This window comes from Convolutriloba macropyga, chromosome 2, assembly GCF_964194025.1.
Source record: "Convolutriloba macropyga chromosome 2, txConMacr16.3, whole genome shotgun sequence".
NCBI lineage: Eukaryota > Metazoa > Xenacoelomorpha > Acoela > Convolutidae > Convolutriloba > Convolutriloba macropyga.
Window position 1 is genome coordinate 4,279,012 of NC_134469.1, and position 25,817 is coordinate 4,304,828.

The 25,817-nt window shown below is 35.5% G+C and overlaps 2 protein-coding genes across 2 annotated transcripts in view; both read right to left on the reverse strand.

The window, feature by feature from the left end:
- Nucleotides 1-10,932: 10,932 nt before the first annotated feature.
- Nucleotides 10,933-12,634, reverse strand: LOC142335069 (uncharacterized). Its single transcript, XM_075383407.1, has 2 exons — nucleotides 12,156-12,634; nucleotides 10,933-11,268 (listed from the first exon to the last, which is right to left on the reverse strand). Exons 1-2 carry the CDS (start codon nucleotides 12,595-12,597, stop codon nucleotides 11,120-11,122), a joined length of 591 nt encoding a protein of 196 aa, XP_075239522.1. The 5' UTR covers nucleotides 12,598-12,634; the 3' UTR covers nucleotides 10,933-11,119.
- A 2,179-nt stretch (nucleotides 12,635-14,813) lies between these two features.
- LOC142335072 (late secretory pathway protein AVL9 homolog) overlaps nucleotides 14,814-25,817 on the reverse strand; it is a 72,670-nt gene continuing 61,666 nt past the window's right edge. Inside the window, exons 6-8 of the mRNA XM_075383410.1 lie at nucleotides 24,901-25,122; nucleotides 15,719-15,877; nucleotides 14,814-15,135 (exon numbers count right to left, since the gene is read on the reverse strand). Of these exons, the coding sequence (XP_075239525.1) occupies nucleotides 15,056-15,135; nucleotides 15,719-15,877; nucleotides 24,901-25,122 (461 nt within the window). The 3' untranslated portion in view covers nucleotides 14,814-15,055. The remainder of the gene's footprint in view (nucleotides 15,136-15,718; nucleotides 15,878-24,900; nucleotides 25,123-25,817) is intronic.

The following is a 25,817-nucleotide window of genomic DNA, read 5'->3' on the forward strand; positions in this document are numbered from 1 at the left end:
AACTGGGGAAATTTTAAATGAAATTTCTCAGCTAAAAACGGGTACACATCAAATTTCTACTGATGGTGTACTGCTGCTCCGTACACTAGATACTTAAACGACCAGGTTAATCGCGGGACCACATCTAACACTTGAGAATTCAACCTCTAGTTCTTCTCTTGGTATATAGTTAAGTATTAAGGAAAGTTAAACGCAAACATGAACTAATAAGTTATGCTAAACAGCATTAAAATGAACACAGTATGAAGAGATAAAAAAGTTAAATCAATAAAATTGAAATAGCACTAGATAGCTCAAGTTAATTTATTCTAAGCTAAACTGTGACTTAGATAGAAATTAAGTGTTAAGTTGGAGTTACCTTAACTCCAAAATTGTGCTAAATTAATATTTTATAACTTAGAGAGTTCTTAGTTAAGAAACAGTCACAAAAAATTCTAAATTAAAAGCTATCTCAAATAAGTTGAGATTTAGGCAAGTGAACGATACGGGAGCATTAATTAAATCTGAAGTTATCAGGGACCAAAAAGTACTGCTGTTTGAGCGTGCAAGCGCCTTTTATACTTGTGGAATTCAGTTGAGTGGCTGCTAAATAGGGATTCAATCACAGCAAGCTTTGAATTCGTACTTCAGGGAATTACTTTTCAATGTTTCTTGATCACTTTGAATTGTTTTTAAGCCACGCTTTATTTTGCTTTTGGTCATAATTTCAAAATAAATAGCAATGTTTTTTTTCTGTTCTGAATCTTCAAGAAATAAAATAACTTTACATTGAAAATCGGTAAAATATAAGTTGGAAAATCTGTTAACTTTATTGTTAAAAAATGTTAAATTTATCCATGCGGATTAAAAATGATCAGAAAGTGAGCAATAATCTCGAAACCATTCAATGTTATTACTTCCTTCAAAATGTGTATTCATTATGGAGAAGGAACTAAATCAAGTTTGGGTAAAGCGCAATGGGAAGAATGAATGCAGAAGATTATATAAAACGACCGAAGAACTGTTATTACTTAAACGTGTTAATGATATTTTTGGAAAAGTTCTAGGTCTGTAATTTGGCCATCGCCAAGATGCTGAAGACGTATGTTGATATCGGAAATGGTCGGAAGATCAAAAAGAATTACAATTTCGTTATTTTGGATATCTCTTGCAAATATGATTATTTAGTGTTCTTGAATAGAGAAGTAGAAGTCAGCAATAAGTTTAACAGAGCTATTAAAACGAATTAACTTAAATTGGGCGAATTCGCCTAAAAAAATGTGATAAGAAGTGTTGCAATATTTTTTATAGAACTGCATGCATAATAATTCAGAAGGGAGCATAACAATTTCTAATTTTTTGAGGTCAAGAATTTCCTCAGTATGAATAACAAAGATAAGAATCAGTTTATAAGTTATATATGGCGAATGGAAATATTAAGGATTTCCTCCTAATGGATAGGCTTTATTATTTCGGCTCGATTAAGTCGTATTCAGGAATCTGATGAAAATAAACAACAACTTCATTAGAAATATTTCAGAAATAGGATAACTTCGAATGTCCAATGGACTGAAATGGGAGAGCAGAAATTGCTTCCAACGAAAAAATTTTGGATGTTTTAATAATTTGCGATTCAACAAAATCAGCGAAATCGCATTAGGTTTTAAAGTATTTGATGTCTTCTGGAAGATTGTAAGACATGTATTCGAAGCTAAGAATCTATTGACAAAACAATGAAAAGCAGATTCGCTTTGATAATAAAAACGAACTCCTTTTGACTAAAAGTTCAAGCAAGGGGAACGGTGAATTGATCAAACTGAATTGTTATAATTTAAACGGATAAGGAAATGACTTTAGTATCTCCAATAGAGATACAACTGATTGGTTGGATATTTGATATTTACTTGTAGCAAGTAATGGGACCGATGAAATGAGCAAATCAACTCTAATAATTAAGCGTGTAAACCAATTTATTTTCGCACCGCCGGAGAAAGAATAAAGGAGGTACTGAACGTCAACAAACACAAAAAAACTTCCTTTCAATGAGTGCTCAACACGATGAGGAGGATGTGGAGTTGATGCTTCAGATTTTCTATCTGTTGGAGCTCAAAGATCCGTTGATCTAGCTGTTAAGAGCGTGTTGTTTTTCTGTGAGAAAATTTTGTTGTACCAGATAAGTGAATGTATCAAGCTGGGGAGTAAGATTAGCCGTAATATTTTCAAATGGGACTCTCATTGTTTGCCCTTGAAGAGTGTGGTTAGTTAGAAAATAAGATTTCTTTTGAGATAAATAACCCATGAGGTTGAACCTACTGGTGTATGGTTGCAACTGGTAAATTAGGTTTGAATCGCAATTTGGGTGTCCAGTAGAATCGGCGGATTCAGCTTCAAAATTTTTTATGAAAACAAATTTTTTAATTCTAAGGATTTATTTGTATTAAATGCAAAAGTTTATTAACGAGATAGTACTTTGCTAGACGAAATGGCTGATAAAAGGGGCCGCTTCAAACATTTGGATATAGAAGTAGTGATTTTTTGCTTTTTTTGGCCTTTTGATCTAAATTTTTTTTGTGTAAAGAAAAAAATCTAATCCTTAAAATTTCTCCGCACATATTTGTTGTGGCATTTGACGAACTTTTGTTTGGCTGGGACATTTGGCCTATAAGCGCGACGGGACCATTTCAATCATTGGTACACTGATGTACATTTTTTGTCATAAATCCGTCTATATTATTGTCTTAAAACTAAATTTGATAATTTCAAGTACAGCTCTTGCGAATAGATTTCGGTTTTCAATTTTGAAAAATAGAACAAAATCAGTTTTGTTAGCAAAAAGCGCTTTACAAGCAAAAATAAAAACTTGGTTTTTGGTATTAATCTGCGATACCTTTAAAATATGAGTTGTAAACTTTTGTGAACTATTCCAGCAAGCATACGTTTGTGCAAATAAGTAGAACTTATAATGACGTTAGTTATTTTTTCATAAGTTCCCTAAAGTTTGTTTTTAAACATTCCTTAGGTCTTTAGGCTAGTGATGTTTACTCCATTTATTGACTAAAGATTGCTTTAATGCGCGTTTCCTGACTAAAAAGCGACTAATGCGTTGTTAATTAGTTTGCAAGAGACAAATTTCTGTACTTAAAGTTTTTACTTTCGCTCATGGGGGGAAGGGGGGCTAATTTGTAATTTGGTTTGCTTTGGGTGTTCTGAGCGTTAATTTGCAACCAAAGGTATGCATGAATATTGAAATTGTATAAATAATGAACATGTATAGAAACTGTGTGTTACAGATCTCAAAGGTGATTAATGACGTTATTTGTGTAAGTTTTGCGTTAGGTGATAATTGTTTTTGCCTCAAATATTTGCTGATATCAGTTGTTGCTATTTGCTTAATAAAATTCTCATTTTAAAAATCTAATTTTTCATTTCTAGACTATTGGCTTAAATTTTCTTGACTTTCTTCAGATAACTCCGTTTCTATTACTATGGTTCTTTTACTATACCACTCTATTACTATGCCCTGAAATATCTCAGTCCAAATGAACAAATGGAGGATGATCTTGGGCATGCTGTTTTTGGTATGGCGCAGAGTGGTATTGAGCTAGAATCCACTTCTGGGTTTCGAAATTCTATGCGTCGTTACTTCTATCGAAATACTTCTCTGAAGATGTAGTTGGTCACTGTGTTAAAGAATTTTTATTTCATATGTCTCGGGCAAAGAGGAAATTTGTGGGTGACGAGAGCAAAGACATTTTAGTCCTTGGCAGAGGCGAGAGACACAATGTGTGTCAGGAGACAAGTGATGTTATGAGCTTTTTCTTGGGGAAAGATGAAGTTAATTTTAATTACTCAGTTAATCTGAGGCCTGCAACGGTCTTTTTGGAGGAAGAAAAGAGAAGTAAGGGATTTGGAGTATAGTGTTTTCAAAAATTAGGGGGCGGGAAGAAACGGTATTTTTGAATAAAAAAGAAACTAAGAGAAAAATTTGACTGCGCTTCAAGTGCTTGTTTACCAAAACAGAGAAGACTACTGAAGAATGTGATATTCAGGAAAAATTAGAAAAGCAGTTGCTTGCAGTTCGTGGAGCGAGGTGGTGTGTAAAAACAGGTCCAAAGTTGCAAGAGATATACGCACAACTGCGGGACGGGAAGTATAACCAATGCCTCCCCTTCGAACCTAACAACTTAAAGGCGGTACTAGTACGAAAGCTTCTGCTCCTGTTTATGGAAGATTAAAAGTAATTGGTTTAATGTACTGTACATTGGTTAATCTACAGACGAAAATTCGTTTAAATTTTTGAAATTGATCAATCAGATTTGTTGTGATTTCGAGCATCATTTATGTTCTTCAGTTGTGTTTATGCTGAGTTTATTTTCTTTATTGATTGAGCAATTAAACTAAGTCGAGAAAGCAGTTACAAGGACAAATTATTACAAGCATAGAGCAGCAACGAGCAACCAAACAAGCAAAAAAGAGAGCAGCCATCATCTCAAACAGTTTAGAGACAGCGTCAGTAGAGGCATTAAAACAGCGTCTGTTAATTCATGTCAGTTATCATGGGGAGGGCTTATGTTCTAATGGGTTCAAAGTTGAAAATGACTGTTTTGCAAACTACGTGTGGTATTTAACTGTGAATCTTTTAAAATCGATTATCTGTTTTCTGAATGTTGTAGTATGTTTGAATACTCAATGGGTGAGTCTGACTGTTGTAACACTCAGCGTTACTGTTTTACAGAAACATAGCAGATTATTGAACGTTTCTAAGTTTTTATCTCCTTGCGTAATGGAATCTGTTCATATTAGTTCGTTTTCTTCAACTGTAGCATCCAGGTCGCCTGGATCTCGATTTTTGCTCACTGTTATGCACTAGCACAGTGTAACAACTTTTTAGAGTGAATTACGCCATTTTCTTGAATTGGCCGTTCTGTTAACAGTCCTATGTTTAAAAACAAAACAGTTAATGCTCTTATATAAAGATACACACCTGTAAGCGAACGATCCTAATGCAAAGCATTACAATAACGCGCCTGGATCTGCATTAAAGCTTGCTGTTATGTACGATCAAATTTTGACATTGTATGGGACTCATTTGCACTATTTCCTTCAATTCACTGGCTATTCTTGTAACAGTCCTACGATTAAAAAAACTCAGTTTTTGCATATAAATTAGAGATAGCCGAAATGTGCGATACACAACTGAAAGCGGAAAAACCTATCAGATAATAATTTACATCTGGATCTGAATTACAACTTTCATAATTCACTATCAGATTGTGAGAGTTAGGATTGAATTCCACTGTTTTCTTTGACTCAATGATCTTTTAACAGCCATATGTCTTAAAAAACGAAGAATCAGTAAGAACAATACAGAGATAGCTTCACTCGGCAACGCACACCTGTCGACAGTTGAAAGTATCATACAGGCATTAACACTAACACATTCTGTGTCACTGGTTCAGCGCTTCACAAAAAGGCAAAAGCAATTCACTATAATCTGTGCACTATTAACTTTTGCTCTAGATGAGAAACACAGTGCCTATTAGAAACAGCAGATTGAACTTCACAGCACTTTGTCTTAGCGTTCAAGTGCCGATTCTGATATGTTTTGCTACAAATTTTGGAGTTGTGATCTTTTGAGTTCAGTCATCGATAGATTGCTCTGAGCGACGTAAAAATGGTAGTTAGTGTCCCATATGCCATGTCTTATCACTTCTCTTTTTTGAAACCCCTCCCCAAATTTTAGGCTCAAAATCTCGTATTGAGTTCTGATTAAACATGGTCAAAAATCAGCCCAACTCTCAATAATTTTAAATTTTTTAATTTTGGTTTGAGAACAAAAAAACTGAATCCCATTTGCTGAACATCTCTGAATTGCAGAGCGGCAGTGTTGAGGAACTCCGTTCAAAAGTTGGAAGGAAAGGGGATAGCGAAAAGAGAACACAAGGCGTTAAAGGCAAAAGTGCAATTCTCTCGATAATTCCGAACCAAACTTTATCTTTCCCAATTCATCCCATGCATTAGTTATATTTGGGTGTTGGCAAAGACTTAATCACATTCTTTTACGAGCAAATGAGAGCAGAACACAAAAGTCAACTTAATGAAACGTTATCAAGAATTTCGCTGCCCAAGGAATTAAAAAACACTGTCCGCCCTCTGGATTCCATTAGCAGATTTTTTTTGGGGGGGGGGATTTTTGGATCCTATTGTACACTCTTTTAGATGCTTGGGAGCGACGTAATAATGGTACCTGATGCCCCAATGTCATGTCTTCTAATTGCTCTCGACATTCCCTTACTTCTGGAGACTCATACGTCTTCGGTTTTTGATGAAACATGGTTAAAAAAAGACCCCAAAATTGCATAGATTTGCAAAATCTTTCAGATTTTTTTTAAAAAAAAAAACTACTTTTTGAATTCAGGAATCAGAAAAACCAATATTTTCTGCTAGATTTCTGATGTTTGAAATTTCTGATTATAGGGGGCATTATCGCGGTCCTCTTGTAGGCTGTTTTAGTTCTTAAATGCCTTTGAGCAACGTAATAATTATTCCTGATGCTCAACGATTTTTGGTGAAACACGGTCGAAAACTGACCCCAAAATTTCAGGTACAGGTTTGGATGGTTTGTACAGGTTTGGATGTTTTTTTAACAGTAATGCCAAAAACAGATTAAGAAACAGATATGGGAAAAATGTGTTTGATGCGTTCAGAACTGGTTCAACTAAAGACTAAAATTCGGATCATACAAACAATACACCGAATCCTTGAAAATTATTAGTAAAATTTTTTATTGTCAAAAATGGATACAAAAATTATGGAAAAAGTAAGCTACGAATTTGAAAATGCGCTGAGGGATTTGAATATTGCTGAATGTTTATGAACTTACCATTTATCAGGGCTGTTTCGGAGCCGCCATTTGAAGCGATTATTCCGACTGTAACTTTGAACATCAGATGATACTGAATATTTAAATAATTCATTTACGTTAAGTAATTTTTGGTAAATAGTCAACGTTAAACAACAAATTTAACAATGTAACTCCAGTTATATTCGAACAAAGCATAACTTTGGGGTGAATATTTTCCAGCTTCACTGAAGAATGGATGAGAAATGTTTGAAATCAGACAGAATCCAAAAATAGTGCTCGAGTACATAACAAGTAGGCATGAGAACTGGGCTGTTTTATGGGTAATTGTCGGATAGTAATTGATATACCAAACTGTGCAAAATCTAGACTACGAATCTAAAATTGTGGTTTTGAGTACATATCAGGTTATCATAGATCTGGGGTATTTCAAAGTTATTTTAGAGAATAGAAATAAAATTGTACAATCTACAAGAATTTAAATGATATTGAGTATGATACTCTGGGCTGTTTCATCAGTACATTTTGGGTACATCTTGGTTGTTTCCACTGGTGTTCTGTTTTTTCACCCCTATTCTTTTAACCCCCTATATTTTAACCCCGATTTTATAACCCCTACATCATTTAACCCCTCAATTAATTAACCCCTATATTGTTTCACCCCGATTTTAAGCTTCCTATAATTGAAGATAATTAAGCCTCAATTAATTCTATTTTAATTAATGGAGATTAAAATCGGGGTGAAATGACTGAGGTGTGAACATACTTTTCACACCTCAATCATTTCACCCCGATTTTAATCTGTAAATTCATGGATCATAATATTCAGGGACATAGAGCTAACGACACAATAGTTTAATGCAAAACTATAACAATTAGCGAATTAGTTATCTCAACTAATCCTTAATGGGGCAATTAAAAGCAATTGAAAAGTGGATGGAACTCAAGAACATTTCTTGTTTCATTGCATTTTGAATTCAGCATGATAACTGCCGACTTTGAGTTTACTATTTCTTCAAAAAACAAAGAAATATTGGTTTTAGAAGGCCATGAGTTTTAAGTTAAAAGATTAAATAAGTTTACCACTGCCTGGAATTGCTCAAAATATCAAAGTTACAAGTGCCGCATTTCCGCTTTAACACAAGATGATCAACTTATTCGCGTGAACGGTGAGCACAATCATAGTGCTTCGATTGGAAAGCCGGCCACACGAAAAGTTATAAAAGAGATTAAAGACCTGAGTGAAAACCTAACACCCGCAGCAGCCGTCGCTTCCGCAATTTCACCAGTAACTGACGTTCTTTCAACCCAGTATGCGTTGCCGTCAAAACCAAATTTAATACAAACCTCGCAGCGCTTGAGAAAGGTTATACAAACAGTGTCAATTCATGAGCCATCGGACCGGCATTTTGATATACCTGATAAGTTTCAAGACTTTTTGCGGTATGACAGCGGAAAAGATGACCACGAGCGTATTTTAGTTTTTGGTGATCCCTATATGACATCGGTTCTCGAAAGCTCCAAGTTTTGGCTTGGGGATGGAGCGTTTAAACTATCGCCCAAAAACTTCTATCAAATATACACCCTTCATGTATATGTTCTCGGTATTGCCCCTGCTTGTTTATATGCCCTCCTTCCCAACAAAACGGAAAAAACGAACAGCCGATTACTTGATGCCTTAGACACCTTTGCCCCAGATTGTAAGCCAGATAAGGTTCTGTTGGATTTTGAAATTGCCCCTATTAATGCCTTTCAATAACATCATCCAGCTTCTATGTTGTCGGGCTGTTATTTCCATTTAACTCAAAATTTTGTTAGAAAAATTGGAGAACTTGGACTCAAAAAGCTGGTGTCAGAAAATCATGAAGTGGCCCTGGCGCTTAAAATGATCCCTGCTCTAGCTTTCGAAAAATATGAGCAAATAGAAAAATCTTTTGAATTGATTGTCGAGGAAATAACTAATGTGGCGGATCAGCAGAATTTAGATAGCTTCGTTATTGAGAAAATAGACGAGCTTTGTCTATATTTCTAAACAAGTTATATCAAGTGTCCACTATTGAACCGTCCTGCCACATTCCCCCCACAAATATGGAATCAAAGAGACGCAGCCATTGAGGGAATTGCCAGAACAACCAATGCTGTTGAGGGCTGGCATTATGGGATACAAGCCTTATTCAGCGGATCCCACCCCGGAATTTGGAAACTTTTGACTAATTTACAAAAAAGACGCTGCGGTGCAAAAATTAAACTTTTTGAATGCCTCATGCGGTCACAAATTCCCAAAGAAGAAGAGGTATGAGAATTTGAAAGGGAAAGTGCAAAACTTGATGCAAATTTACAGGGATGAAAATGATATTCATTTTTTCAGGGCTATTGCCAGTTTGACTTAGTTGTGTATTTATTGTGTATTTTATTGTGTTTGTTTTTGTGTTAATTTAAATTCGAAATCCATCTTAATATTTTTGAGTTGGCGCCCTCCTTGCGTCCTCACGGAGTTACGTCGAAGCTTCATATCGTTACTCATTAGGGAATTTGATCCCGGGCGTTAACCCTATGATGGGACCCCTAATTGGGAACACAGTTTTGCAACATTTAGATATGAAGCTTGCACAGCGTAGCTGCTAGCAAAAATATCAATCTGGATTTCATTGGAAATTCTGTTAAATACACGGTTGAATTTTGTTTTGAATTGCTATTTTATGCCTGCTCAGAAAGTAGGTTTTAAAATTTAGCTTACATGCTTTCATTTGAAAAGTACCGGTTTTTCCGTCTTTTAGACTAGGACAGTTTTTGACCTTTCTTGAATCAAAGAGGTCAGACTTGTCAAGTGTTCTTTTTCGATCAAAGGCATTGTTCTAAAAAGGAGTCTCGTCATTATTCTTTGATTTGAAACAACCGCAAGCTGTTCAATGCCGCACTCTTGAAGGTCAGTAGTTTCGTGTTATTTAAGTCCTTTGAACTTTAGCTTTGCTAATTGTTCTTTTGGATGCCGAAATAGATAAAAGATTTCGGTGTTAAAACGATTTCGGGGTGAATAAATTGCGGGGTTAAATGACTGAGGGGTGATTATATACGGGGTTAAATTATAGGGGGTTACATAAATCGGGGTGAAAAGAAGTGGAACCGTCTCCACTATGATTTTTCGGTTAACGAATGATTAAAACTGATGTCAAGATCAAGTTATCAAAATGAAAAGGAACTTTTAACTTAATTGGATTTAAATGTGATTCTGGGCAGTTTCTAAGTGATTTTTCGGGCAAAAATGGATGAAATAGGAATTTGAATATGCGCTTTCTGGGCTGTTTCATGAGTTAACTTTCTGGGTCAACAAAAAACCATGCGAAACTAAGGGTTAATTGGAAGATTTTATTTTAAATAGAGATGAGTTGAGCGCTATTATCAGGTATTTTCTAAGGGTTGCTTTGGATAGCATTTGTTGGAAGTGAAACTATACATCAAAACTTTTAATTCTACTTTTAATTGAACCATTGGCGCTTTCTCCTGACCGGTTGACATTATTGAGCTGAAACTAAAAGTTAACTTAAGTGCAAATTTCTAGCCGATAAATTTCCAAATTTTATCTGGACAACAAACCGACTAGCGCTGGACAAATTGGTCTCAAACGAAAACCGGGGCAATATAATTCAGAGGGGCTGTAGACTAGTTAATTTTTTCAAAGGGCAAAAAATTCTTTTCAAGGAGGGTTTTCAAACCCCCCGACCTCCTTCACAATCGACTGAAGCAATAATCACTCGACTATCAGTGCCTTGTGATAGGGTCATCTTACAATCACATTTTTAGCAAAATTTAATTTCTAAAGAGCAATTCAGTTCAAACAAAAATTAAACCAAGTCGGAAAAATTTACTGAAGAAGTGAAATCGAAAGAAAAAATTGCATAAAAAACACGTATACAATAATTGCTCCAAACTTCTTTAGAGAGCAACTAAAAACGCATTATTTATTTGTTTATTTATTTTGTTTATTGAAAAACCTGAAACGAGATCTGATAGATCCATCGGAATTCTAACAGGTATTCAAAACCTGACACTATTCTAATATCTCTACGGAGCTCGTGGCTAACTCTGCAAACTTCTTGAATTGGATGTAGAAAAATAATAAGCACCAAATGAAAGAACTTTGAAAATACTCAACAGCGCTTAACATACGACTGCACTATGTTATTAATGGAAACTATTTTGAGAAAACTGCGATGCGATGCATAATAACGTCATCTAAATTGTTCTTCAAAATTATTGTCTCAAAGACGAAAAACAGCTTCAGGATCTGGAGGATGAGAAGTAGGATTCGGCTTTCGAGTCCAGAATTGCAATCAGGTGGTACATGGGTGACCCAGAGATCTGGGCTCTCATTGAGCTGAACTGGTTGGTAAAGTCGACTCTGCGGAAGGCTGCATGAGCCAGGCACACTGAAACAGACGATTATTTGAACTTACAGAATTGACAAAAATCAGTCGAAAAGTTTGATAGATTAATTGTCCATTTTGTTTCCAAATATTTAGAAGGTAATTTATTGCGCACAGATATATGTACAAACAAAATGAAACAGATAGGAGTACAATTTTCTCTTATGGATCAGTTCTTAGGACTCCTCTTCAAACTAAGTACTATTTGTTTTTTAAAGAACAAAAAGAATGAAGAATATGAAGATTTAGATAAGTTATTAAAAGAGGAAATGTTTGTTTGAGAGTACACAAAAATTCTGATTTTTGAAGCAATTTACAACACTTGAATGGATGTAACTGTATCCCTACAATTCTTGCCAAAATATTTGCAGAATAGAATTTAGCCTGGAGACCTAAACCCTTTTCAGAAAAGTACATTTTTCAAACAAAACCGACTAACGTCGCACAATTTGCTCTTGAACGGACTATTGGGGGGGGGGGGGGGGGAATTCCATACTTAAAAAAAGAAATGGACCTTAGACTCATTCCAAAAGTGAAAACGGTCCAGCAAAATCTTTGCATAAAAACGACAAACGACTATAATAATTGCTTAAAACTTCGTTCAAGAGCAATAATTATAAATGCGAATTTATAATTTATGGTTACAGTTGCCAACCTTTTGCGACATACAAACGCCCTGACTAAATACCGATTGTTATTCAATTATTAGTAAACTATAGCATTCATTAATTTAGCCCAATAGCCAATTAATTGAATAGACCCATTACACAGTCAACTGTTCTATCAATGCAAAAAATTTGGCTAACTCAACAATTTACATAATTTGAAATGCAACAGCAAAACTGAAATGATTAGCAAATTAATCAGCAGTCAATGGCGTCACTACTAACCCAGTGACGTCACCAAAATCATGGCCAAGGTCAGCGCCATATTCTTGCCATATGAGAACAGAACCAAGCAGGTGGCAGCCACAAAAACCCAATTGACAACGTTCTTTTTCTGCTCGTCGTCTCCAGCAATCATATCCGAAAGTTGACCATACCCTCGAACCAAGAAGGATTCTTCACTATGGCGAAATCTTGTCACATTAATATGATAGCACGCAAAACAGATTAAAAAACAGAATAGTCCCGAAGCTGCTTCGAATAAATGGGTGAAGAGAAAAAGGACAGAAAGACAGAACATGATTACGAAATAGTTTGTTTGGTAGTATAGCAAATTTTTCTTCATTCTGATGTTCATATTTTCACTCGTAGGCAGTTTGAAACTTGCTTTGTTGCCCACGAACTCGTCAAAACTGCGGAGAGATGGCAAGTTTTCCATTACCTTCATCTTAAATTTCAACCAATATTGTCAAAGTTGCATCAAACAATCTGAAAGCGATTAATTATCAACTTAGACAAACATAAACCGACTAACGTCCGATGAATTGTCCTCGACAAACTGACGTGTCAATCAATTTCGAAGGGGAACTTTTCTGATGCAAAAACATTTGACTAAGGAGGGTTCAAACCCTCAAGCTCTCGGTTGGTAGTCTCGGGCACACAATTTCTGAATGCGCGCAATTCAAATCACTCAAAAAAATTTTAAAATTCAATAGCGAAGAAGTCACGCAAGAGGTAAAATTTAAAAAATGTAGAAACGGTCAATCAAAAATTTTGCAAAAAAGACACGTTTACAATAATTGCTTCAAACTTCGTTCGAGAACAATTAAAGAACCAAATAAATCTCATTCAAAAATTCTTTTGTCCCACAAGCTGAGGCGACAGTGAAAGCAACAACCCACCTCACAAAATGCGATAAAAGATCCCGAAATAGGTAATTTAGGTAGTCGAAATAAGTCATTTGACGGTAGAAATTAAACGACACGCATTGGGGGTGTACCGATACCTTTTTGTATTTAATTACAATATTGAAACAAAAACCGACCAATGTCGGAAAAATTGCTCCCCAATGACGGGGGGGGGGGGTAAATTTTTCTTTATGGGCAAAAAGATCTGATGAAGGGAGGGGGTTGGAACCCCGCCCTCCTGATTCCGGTTCCTTCGCCTCAACAGAGGAATTAACCACTCGGCTATCGGGGCCTTGTCATCGTATCTCTAACAACCGGTTTTCTTGTAAAACAAAATTTATTTCGGAGTGAGAGCAATTGAAATCACTCAAAAATCAAGTGAGAAAAGTCACGTAAGAGGTCTACGTAAAAGTCACGGAAGATTATTCCAGAAGAAAAGCGCAAAAACGGTCAAGCAAAATTTTGCATTAAAAAAGACACACACGTTTACAATAATTACTTCTCATTCGAGAACAATTAACAATAAAACAAATATGACCTCTCCTGTTCGCAAAAAAAAAGAAACAATTCAGGTCGGTTCCCGATGTATCAAAATGTATTTCTGAGGACAAGAGTGCACCGCTTTAAGGACAGATAGCAGGCAGATTACCCCAATATAGCCGCAAAATAGATTGTTGAGAACCTTAGATAAAAAATCACTATATATAAAGAAAAAAACTTTGATTCAGGTTAGAGATTCTGATTTCAAGTAACCCCCTTATTTTCAGATTTCAAACACAAATGTCTCAAGTTAACAAAAACTAATAATTAGGAAGCTTGGATGACCTCTATTCTACTTCATTTAGAGTTCATATTCTCAATTTCTACGTCCAGGATTGCAGTCTGACATCTTAACTAAGCTATGACAGCTTTGATACTCAATCGCTCATAATCGCTTTCATTTCAACAGAAAAACTTATTTCCGAATTGAAAGACAAAACTTCTTTTTCACGCCTTAAAACTCGCTTTTCGCTTCTACTACCCCAGCGCAATTAAAATCGACTCTTATTTGACTTCTTATTGACAGTCGAGAAATTAAAGTCGAGAAAAGTAAGTGAACATATCTTAAGACTGGTTTCAATTTAAATTCTTTGAATTTTGAACAGCAGACCGTCTAAATGATAGAACTTGACAGGCTAACGGCGGCTATTAAAAACGAAGGTCACATTTACCCAACAAATTAGGAGGCTCTGACTTTCAAATAAACACACGAAATTCGATTTAACCTTTTCAGCTCTCGATAAGTCAAGATACCTCGGAGTGTGATCCGTCGATACTCCATAACATAACCAAATATAAACTGACGAACACAAGCTCTCGAACGACAGGCGAGTGGTTGGCTTTTTCTAGATAGCCAAAGCTCTAGAAGCTAGTCTTTTGACAAGCTGATGGGGGATTAAACAACGATTATTTAACATAACCATTTCCTCTAAATAACATTTGACAAAAAATTTCCATTATTACACCATATACTGCATAATGGTGGGCATAATTATCATCCGCGATTTCGGTCATTAAGGTTTTGGATACGTAGTTTGCATTCTAAATACCTTCATGAACATTTTTCATGTAACATCATTATGCGTTAACTTATTCTGCCCAAAGTTATGATGCGTGATGTTAAAAGTTTTTACACCTGTCGCTTTCGCTACCCTTATTTCTAGAACAGTGTGAACTGAAATTAGTTCCAGTAAGTCAGAGAATAAAGAAAAAAAGATTGAATCAAATAACTCATGTTAGGAGTTCCCTGTAAATAAATATTAACAATTATCTAAAATTTGGCAAATATATTCAGACGGAATGTAACATTTACATCTTATTGTATTTAAAGAGACAGGAGAGGGGCAGATAAGGAGGAAGGGAAAAGTAGTAGTTTATTAAATTGGAGAATTTATATTTCTGTATTTGCTGTCTTAATATGTACTGCTTCTGCGGTCTATGGACTTCGGGGGTAGTGGGTCACGTGTTCACAGACCCAGTGGACCCTGTTGTGTCTGCATTCTCAGCTGCTGCTCTGAATGGATTCACTTTTGCTGTTCCTGAAGTAGTCACAATAATTAACATAACAGACTAGCGTCGGGCGAATTGCTCTAGCGTCGGGCGAATTGCTCTCAAAGGACTAGAGAGCGCGTTGGGTTACGGACGCAACGATGTACAGGGGAGGGGGGGGGGGGTGAGGTGTTTGGGTGGGTATTGAGGCGGCGGGTCCGTTTTTGAGGAAAAGTCAAAAGGGTCAGACGAAAAATGCGTGAGCAAAAATCTCATAAAAAGACCTCAGGACTAATATAATTGCAAACTGCGGTTGAGAGCAACTAAACATCAACAATTTTCATTGCCAATTCACGTTTGGGCTATAAACAATCAGTGGTAAGACGAAGAAATCACATCTCATTTCAAAACAGAACAATAGCACCATTAACTGTATTGTCATTTATAAAGATATGGGATCTATTCTGTTTTGTCCCCCCCCCCTAGTGAGCTTATATTTTTAAGCCCCCAGCCGCACGTGCTTCTTTTACATAGTAACGTGGTATATAGCAACATATAATTTGTAACTGGGGGCGTAAAAAACACTGGGGTGGGGGGGGGGGGGCAAAACAGAATAGATCTAAGATATGTTACCTTTGAGGAAGTTTCCAAAAGCACTCTTGGCAGCACTGACAGCCCTTCGACCCTTCCTGTACCTCTGAGACACTGATGAAATGTGGTTCCACCTCATTGACATGTCATCCCACATCACATTCATCATAGCATCCATCGATCGAGTACCCTGCAGAGAACCTACAACAAACACATTTCATCAAACAAACGAGGGTAACCAGTAACTGTACATTAGAAGCAGCAGGCTGCGAAACTAGTGAGAAGAAACGTTGAGCAGCTGATTGACCTCTATTAACTTCACCGCCTACTATTTGACCCCGATTATTCCTCCCCAATTCAAATTCTTTCTGTTATTGGTACCATTAATACTCACAATTACGGATACGTATGCGTTGTGTAAAAGGATTAATACTCAAAATTAGAGCTTCGTGAAATTCGGGTTTCATCATGTTGCACATGCTTAGACACAGATGACGATTCCAATTTAGACACCGGTGTCTATGAACGTGCAGCTCGATAAAACCTGAATTTCACACGAATTGTTTGCAAAGCTTGTCCTAAACTGGCGTCCAGCTGAGTTCCAAACAATTTGATTTAACTGTTTTGAGTCAATAACTTCAAACAAATAGAACATGAATCTATGACAACTTTCATAATCGTTTGAGGTTGTTTGCTACAACAAGTTTCATCAAATTGTTTGTAACTCAGCTGGTCGCCAATTTAGGGCAGGAAGCTTTGCAAAAACATTTGTGAAATTCAGGTTCATCGAATTGCACATGCACTTGAATTCAAATAAATTGACTGAAAACATAGCCCGCATAATCTCACAGGAAAACTTTTTTTTTGGAAAAAAATGTGAATGTTTATTTTAATTTGGTCGCCAGGAACTCTTATATCATTACAATTCACTCCCCATTGGCCTTGAAAGTTCTTTAGAAACCTTAAGTGACGTTATTAGTGATATGATGGAAAAACTTATCACGCAATTCAGCTGAAAAGTCATTCCAATTTGTTTAAGATATTACGTCCGACGTGTAAAAGCAGAATAGCATTGAAAGAGCGTCGTGAAAGCGTAAACAAAACCGGTCTACTGAACGAAAGTGCGTCCGACAATTGGGGTAAAAAATTAATCAGGGATTCTGAAAAGATCGCGAAGCAGAGGAATTTCCTAAAAATCAATCACACAACAATATATTTGAGACAAAACGCAAATAAACTGTGTACTAAATCCAATATTCAGAGTTTAGTTCAAAAGAGACAGCAAGGAAGGAGCAGCACTAGAATTTGATTAATAATACAAAATTCTATACGAAGTCAGATAATTGTCTTAACACTATAACGCTTAAACTTTAGAAACACGCCATCTGCTTACGTTCGAATAGACGAACATATCCGACTAACATTGAACGAAATTCACTCGAACGACTATTGGGAGACTGAATCTATCGCAGCTTTCTTCAATCGGCTAGGGGATGGGATGACAAAGCTTACCAAGGTGGACTTCAAATAATGTCATTAGAGGTTTCAATATACCACTATAAGCACTAAAAATTAAAGAAAATACAAAAATTTTCCCATATTTTTCATGACTTTTATTAGTCCACTTCCGCCACTTGAGTTCAGCAGCTGACACTTGTGAATGAGGGAGAAATTTAGATCAGTCAAAACAAGAGTCAGGGGCGCAAAAGTCACTCGAAAAGTTGAAAAGGTCCAGCAAAGGTCTAATTTTACAGATCTTCGTCAATCCTCCATTTTTCAATTACAAATTATATTAAATCTACAATGTTTGATCAGTAAGCCAATTCGAATCACCAAAAAAAATTTCGCGTTCTTCTCAAGCTCTGTCTTTATCTCTTTGTTTCAGTTTTCTGAACCCTGTCATGTTGACTACTATTTTGACTCAACAATCATTGGGTAGACAACCGATAAAATCTAAAGATATTATTTTATCGCCACTCACTGGGTGACATAATTCATATTTCATAAGTTTATATTAAATTTCCTCTCTAAAACCAAAGTTAAGCGTGGACAAACCACCCAATATTATTAAAATGGTTCGCTGGAAAAGCTAATGAAAATGTACAAAATACTAAATACAGCTGGCAGATTGCCAGAGAATAGCCGCAATAGCTTTGTAGATCTGGAGTCTCAAAAAGATAGTAAAAGAAAGAGACCAAAAAAAGTCTTATTAAAAGCTCAGATACTACATTTCGATTAACAATCTGTCAATCTTATAGCTGCTTCTGATAGCTGCTTTCAAATAACCTTCAATTAGAGTGGCACACACTCACTTGATCTTATCTCTTTAAAATTAAGTTTTAGGGTGAGGAAGTTATTTTTGAGAGTGAGTTAAGTCGTGTGACCAAAAACAAAAAGCATATTTGACGTGATTGCGACGTCAACTGGTCGTCACGAAAATCCTGACGAAATAAAAAAAAAACAAGAGAAGGCCAATAAAAGCCTCAGCTATCGCTTCCAGGCTATTAAAATTCAAGAAAACTGATCTGTAAGCAAGTGCGCATTGAATTAAGTCTAGATTTGAAAGCATTTGGAATCACCTGTGAACCCAGTAAAAAGAATAAAGAAAGCAACTTAGCCTAACAAAAATCAAACAACCGACTAAAGGCGAAAGAATTGCTCTCGAGCAGTAAGTGGGAGCTCGAATCTATTGCAGCCTCCTTCAGTCGGGGGGGGGGGGGGGGGGGGAGGTACCTAAATTCACTGAGGGGGGCTTCAAATGACTTTATTAGAGGTTATTATATACAACAAAAATTAATAAACATACCCGGCAGATTGTCGGAAAATAGCCGCCGTTGATTCCAATAAGCATGATTGGGATTGAAAGAATAGAAGATATTGAAAAAAGTCCGATTTATTTTGATGGCATTTCGTAGTTGAACATAACGTACTTCTGTTTCTTAGAGAGAGGCTACAGGGGCTACTATCAAAACCAATAAGCATTAGAGATGGTAACTAAGACTTATAGGAACGACGTTCAAATAGCGGGCATCTAAAATTGGGCTTTATGGGTTTATCCCGTTTCTACTTCTGATTTCAATTTTTTATACTGACTCTGTTGATTTTGAATTGCTTTGCTGAGCAACCGATGTTCAAAATCACTCTTAGCAGAATGAGAGAAGAGAGAAACTAGCCTAGAGAAGTCAAAAAGATATCACGCAAAATGTGAAAAAAGCGGCAAAATGAGGTAAAGCGAAACATTTTTTTATTCGACGAAGTAAAAAAAATAGCAGGACAAGTCCTGACGTACAATTCACAGAATTTTCATTGACTACACAGAAAATCGAGACCTAGAAAGGAGTATCAGTGAATTGAGAAAACCATTTTAAAAAAAATCAGAACAAAAAAAACAAGAAAAACAGAAAATCAATATCAAAATGCCGCATGTGAAAAAAACTAGCGAGAAATGAAAATTAAAATTCAAACAAAAAACTAGGCCTAGAATGAGCTGCGAATGGATTGGGAAAAACATCTAGAAAAAAATCCGATCCAAAAAACCGAAAAAACAGAAAAAATCAAGAGTGAAATTGCCGCATGTGAACAAAAAACCACTACCGAGAAACCGAATTTTTGTTCAAACACCGTTTTCTCACTCTACTTTAAAATTAGAGCGAAAAAAATTCACGCCGCAAAACCACTCGCTTTTTCGCTCCATTTCCTGTTTCGGCGTGACCAAAATCACTACTCCAATTTGACTTCAAAAATCATGAAAATGTGTCAACAGATCTTAAAAAAAAACATAGCCGGAAGAATTCCCGAAGCGACTCGAAGCGTTAAAACTTCGCTAACAAAACCGTAATTGCAGCGGAAGCCACTAAATTTTGTATTAAACCATTAACTCACTACCTCTCCAGGTCTGCTAAAAAAATTGGTGAAACTTAAACCACTGTCAACAAGAGAAACAAAATGCAGCAAAATTATATATCATTGAAAACGTTTGGTAACGTTTAAAATCCAAAATAATTAAGGTGGTCAAAAACCTGATAGTCTGAAAAAGCTTGCAAGGTTATCAATAGCCCTCAAATAATTCATGATTCTAATCTGAAAAAGATCGCGAAAGCAAACGGCAGATAATAATCTTAGAAACTAAGTCTTTTTAAAAAAGAAAGCTCAAATTTAAGAATCAGAAAACACTTATGATTACACTTCTAATCACTGCGATTAAGACAAAAACAACACACACATACTGTTCCTCTTTGTACATAAGCTAGACAACATGATTTCCTACTAAATCAGAAATAAAATTGATCATAGAAAAGACATAAGCAGCAGAAGAATATTCAAAGGCAAAAAATCGTTTAAATTAACACCAAGGCCGGAAGAAAGCTGTAGTAGATAGTCATAAGTGGAAATTTTGGAAGAGGCTTGCTATCAATTTCTCAGTACTGCCATTTGTTGAATGAAATCAATTGTACACCAAAGAAATGACAAAAATCTAAGAAAAAGCTGAAATCGTTCATTTTTTACAACTGAAAAAATCAATATACCGAAAATAAAATTAGGTGCCAAGACAAAACTAGAATGATAATAACTAGAATGTGAAGAATATGGGCACAATGTAAGTAAGGAACACCGTAACAAAAGCAGTTTCTTGATTTTTGGAAGTTTAAAATCAATTTAAAAAATTCAAGAAAAACGAATACATTTCATTGTTCAGCATTCAAGACACAGAAAAGATAACTAGTCATCCGATACAAAAATTTATCCTCCTGAAGACACCAAAAAATAGGAAAAAGCAGTATTCATAAATAAGAAACATTGAAACATTTTGCAAAAAAATGGTCAAAGAACTTTTAGGTTAAGACTGCATTAATGAAAAAGATTTAACTGTTTTCTCAAAACTTAACGCCAAAAAATTATTGATTTTTTATTGAAACGAAATTAAAGTCCCTCATATTGCACAAAAAATCTATTTCTAGCAATTAAAACCAAAATACAAACAAAAAAACTGACGAAAATCGGAAAAAACTACCAAAATCGGATTAGCATAAGTACAATTTCATTGAACAAAATTATATCGAGGTAGAAAGAGGCGTTGAGTATAGGAATTTTCAGTGAGAGAAATTGCTATATTAACTGATTTTTGACATAAAAAACGGTTAAAAGATCCAAAAAAGAAGAAATTAAAAGAAAAAAGCCAAAAATTAACAAAAAAATCAAGAATTATGTGCCAATTTTCAACTTGAAACGCATTTTCAGGCTCTACAAAACACTGTGGCATCAATTTCTGAGGTTGACATTTCAATATAGTATCGAATAAAATGTATTTCTACAAGGAACCAATTTAAAAGCAAAAAATTTGGGCCACTTAGACGAAAAAACGGCTAAAAACGGTTATCTATATTTGCATTTCAGTCAAAAACTACTTTTCAAAGTCAAAAAGTCATTCACTAAACGCAGCGCATGATCAAAACACTTCTCTCGCTTAGTGAAAATTTGTTCACCAAGACAGCTTTTCTCACTTTCGCTTTTAGGTCAAAATGCCGCGTGAACAAATCTACATCCTGTAAAAAAAAAACAGCCGGAAGAATTCCGGAAGCGACTCGAAGCCGCAAAACCTCACAGACAAAACCCTAATTGCAGCTGAAGCAATTACCATTTGAATTCAACCATTAACTCATTACCTCCCCTGGTCTGATCTAAAAATTGATGAAACTTAAACCACTGTCACCAAGAAAAAATGCAGCAAAATTTTATATTGTTGAAAATTTTTGATAACGTTAAAAAATCCGAAATAGATAAGCAGGTCAAAATACTGATGGCCTAAAACAGCTGAAAGGGCTATCAACTGCCCTCAAATAATTCATGATTCTGATCTCAAAAAGATCAGAAAAGCAAACGGCAGATAACAATCTTAGAAACTAAGTTAAATCTTTTTTTTAAAAAAGAATACTCAAATTTAAGAATCAGAAAACCACTATAATTACAGTTCTAATCACTGCAATTAAAACAAAAAACGGCACAAACTTCTCGCTTGTTCTGCATATGCTAGACAACATGATTTAAACTAATTCAAAAATTAAAATAATCATAGAGAAGACAAGCAGCAGAAAAATGTTCAAAGGCAAAAAATCGTTTAAATTAACACCAAGGCCGGAAGGAAGTTGCAGTAGATAATATTAAGTAGAGCTTTTGGAAAAAGCTGGCTAGCAAACTCTCAGTACTGCCTTGTGTTGAATGAAATCCATTGCAAACAAAGAAATGACGAAAATCTAAGAAAATGCTGAAATCATTCAATTTTTTAACAACTGAAACAACCAAAAATAAATGTGCCATAAAAAACTGCCAGGAGAAAACTAAAATGATACTAACTAGAATGATAAGAACATGGACACAATATGAGGAACACCGTAATAAAAACACATTCTTGATTTTTGAAAGTCAAAAATAAAAAAAAACAAAATTCAAGAAAAACGAATACATTTCATTGTTCAGCATTAGAGACATAGAAAAGATAACTAGTCGTCCAATATAAAGATCTATCCTCCTGAAGTGAACAAAGAAATAAGAAAAACCAGATATCAAACATACGAAACATTAAATATTTTACAGAAAAAGGTCAAAAAACTTTTAATACTGCTTTCATGAAAAATGGAAGCTGAAAAAATCAATAAACCAAAAATAAAAAAGGTGCCAGGACAAAGCTAGAATGATACTAACTAAAATTTTAAGAATATGGGCACAATGTAAGGAACACCGTAACAAAAAGGCATTCTTGTTTTTTAAAAAGTTAAAAATCAAGAAAAACAAATACAGTTCACTGCTCAACAATCGAGACCTAGAAAAGATAACTAGTCATCCGATACAAAAATCTATCCTCCTGAAGAGAACAAAAAAAAAATAGGAAAAAGCAGAACTCAAAAATATAAAACATTGAAACATTTTGCAAAAAAAAATTATCAAAAAACTTTTAAGACTGCATTTACGAAAAAGCTTCAACTGTTTTTCAAAAACTGAACTCCAAAAAATGATTGAATTTTTATTAAAACGCAATTAAGGTCCCTCATGTTGCACAAAAAGACTTTTTCTAGTAATTACAATAAAAAAAACTGACAAAAATCGGGAAAAAACTACCAAAATCGGATTAGCATATGTACAATTTTATAAAACAAAAATACACCGAGGTAGAGAGAGGCGTTAAGTATATGAATTATCAAAGGGAAGTTGCCAAGTGAACTGATTTCTGAGAAAAAGACGGTTAAAAGATCTAAGAATGAAGAAATTAATAGAAAAAAGTCAAAAATTAACTAAAAAATCAAAAAATATGTGCCAATTTTCAAATTGAAACCCATATTCAGGCTCTGTAAAACACTGTGGCATCAATCTCCGATGTTGGCATTTCAATATACAATCGAATAAAAATTTTTTCTACAAAAAACCAAATTACAAGCAAAAAAAATTGGCCACTTAGACGAAAAAACGGCTAAAAACGGTTATCTATATATGCCATTCAGTCAAAAACTACTTTTCAAAGTCAAAAAGTCATTCACTAAACGCAGCGCATGATCAAAAAACTTCTCTCGCTTAGCGAAAATTTGTTCACCAAGACAGCTTTTCTCACTTTCGCATTTAGGTCAAAATGCCGCGTGAACAAATCTACTTCCTGTAAAAAAAAACGAGAGAAAACCAATACTCCTCTTCGAGTCGTAAAAACCGAGAGAAAACCAATACTCCTCTTCGAGTCGTAAAAACCGAGAGAAAACCAATACTCCTCTTCGAGTCGTAAAAAAAAGACAGCGCCCCAATACAATTCAAATTATTTGAATTGTAAAAATAGGAGCGCTATAATAGCCGGTTGAGAAGATGAGGGCGGCTATTAAAAATTTAAATGAAAAATAAATACCCCAGTTTTGGCGCATTTTTCATTTGACTTTTTGCAGTGAACTTCCGCGACTTGAGTTCAGCTGCTGATACTTGTGAATGAGAGATAAAATTCGATCACACCAAAGAAAAAAGTGAAGGGCATAAAAGTTACTCGAAAAGTCAAAACAGTCGAGCTACCACTTTGCATAAAAAGACCGACGTTACAATAATTGCTTCAATCTTCGTGCCCCAGCAGTTCATAACATAAACTGACTGCCGTCTGACTATTTGCTTTTGCTAGACAAGGTAGATGGCTTGTTTGTAGCTAGCTTTAGCTTAGACACAGTCACAATGCGTTACGAGGGGGGTAGCAGAAAGTGGATGGCTACAAAGTGGAGGAAGAGAAAGGCCGGGCTATATAAATTGCCCTTCACCCCGTGAGCTTCTGCTTAATGACATTACCAAGCAGCTTTAATGACCTTAGAGCCTGCATAATCTCTACGAGAGTTGCTCAAAGACCTAATGCCCCACGGCTTCAGCCTTTTGATTCAGTTTTTGAAGACGGATATTCAGCATAAATCACACATACACACATGTTTACAATAGTTGTTTCGAGCTTCATTCGTAGTAAATAAAACGTCAAAGCAGACAATTAGACAAACCCCAAAATAATACCTAATTGGTAATTTTTTGGGACTAATTGGTCTGTGACTGTTCTTACCTCAACTATTTGGCGTGAGACTAGACTGCCTTGTCTCTTCACCCATTGCAAAACTATTGATCACGAGATATGGATGGAAAAACCAATCAGGAATTCGGTAAACATCTCGAAGCATCGGCATTTCCCAAAGAAAAATCAAACCACCGGATATTTGAGACAAAACGGAGTTAAATTGAGAACTAATTTCAATATTCAAAGTTCAGTTTAAAAGAGACAGCAAGGAATGATCAATATCAGAATTTGATGAACAAAAACTTCGGGTGAGGATAGCAACGATTATTTTAGTAGCAAAAAAAATTCTAAAGGAAATCGCAGAAAATGCCAAAAGAACTGCTCGCGTGATATGGATGGAAAAAATACTTTAAACACAGGCACATTTTAAAATGCCGAAAGTCTGCAGTGTCAAAATTCTGATGTCAAAAAGTCACCAGAAGTCAAAATGCCAGAAGTTGCTACTTAGCCAGAAGTTGAATTTCGTTGACTTTTGTCACTTTAAAACGTTTCGTGTTTTAAGCATGGTTAAGTGACTCTGCAGAGGTTAAGTGACTCTGCGTCACTTCGAAATTCTGACTTAATATCTCGAACGGCTTCGCAGTTCTCGATAAACGCCAGAATTCTCAGTGACTTCAAGCAGAATCACTTAACCATATCCTCAACGCACCTGGATGAAGCAGGGATTCCATACTAAGGAGTGCTTCTGCCTTCTGATCAAGAGTGAGGGAAGCCTTCCACTTTATGTAGTTGTTACTTTTCTCATATGCTCTGCAGAATGCAGTGTAGAAACAGGACATCTGCTTAGAGTTCTGACTCAGCATTGAGATGAGGAGTGAAGAAAGGTACAGGTTGAAGTTCAGTCTCAGGTGTTGCTCTCCACCATTCCAATCTAAACACCAACTTCACTCCTTATTACATTTTTGCGGAATCTGTCACGAAAACATATTTCTAGAAATGAAGAGTCAAATTTCAAGATTTTGGTTTCATGTTTTGGTAACTATACGCTAGCATCCTGGGACGTAAAGTCAAGTTTTTTGCGGCAAATCATCTTTAAGTTCCTTCTTTAGCTATCTTGAAGTTGCATCCTCAACAGAATCAGATATATTGGATTAAGTCAGAGGGCCAGAGAAAATCATTCCACCATTACTATCTAAACACCAACTTTACTCTTCTAACAATTTGACGGAATACAGCAGCTTTATTCCCAAAAAAAACTCCTAAAGCATTTTTGCGCAATCAGCGATTTTGAATATTTATTTTTCTGAATGATAAATAACAGACCAATATCATATAAACAATGTGTTCAATCAGAAAGGTAGAGAAAGATCCTTCAAGAGATGGCCAAATAGAGGCAAAATAGTTTTAAAAGAGAACACTGAATATCCTGAAATGTAAGTAATGATGCGAACAGTTAAAGGCAGTGTAAGAAATTAACAATTTAATTAATATAAGACGATTCTAATCCAATACTTACAAACATGACCAACTAAAACCACAGGAACTGGTCTCAAACAACTTTTGGGGCCTCAAGACCCATGATCGCTAAGACATGGAGAGAATTGATGTAACAGCAACAATCTTTAT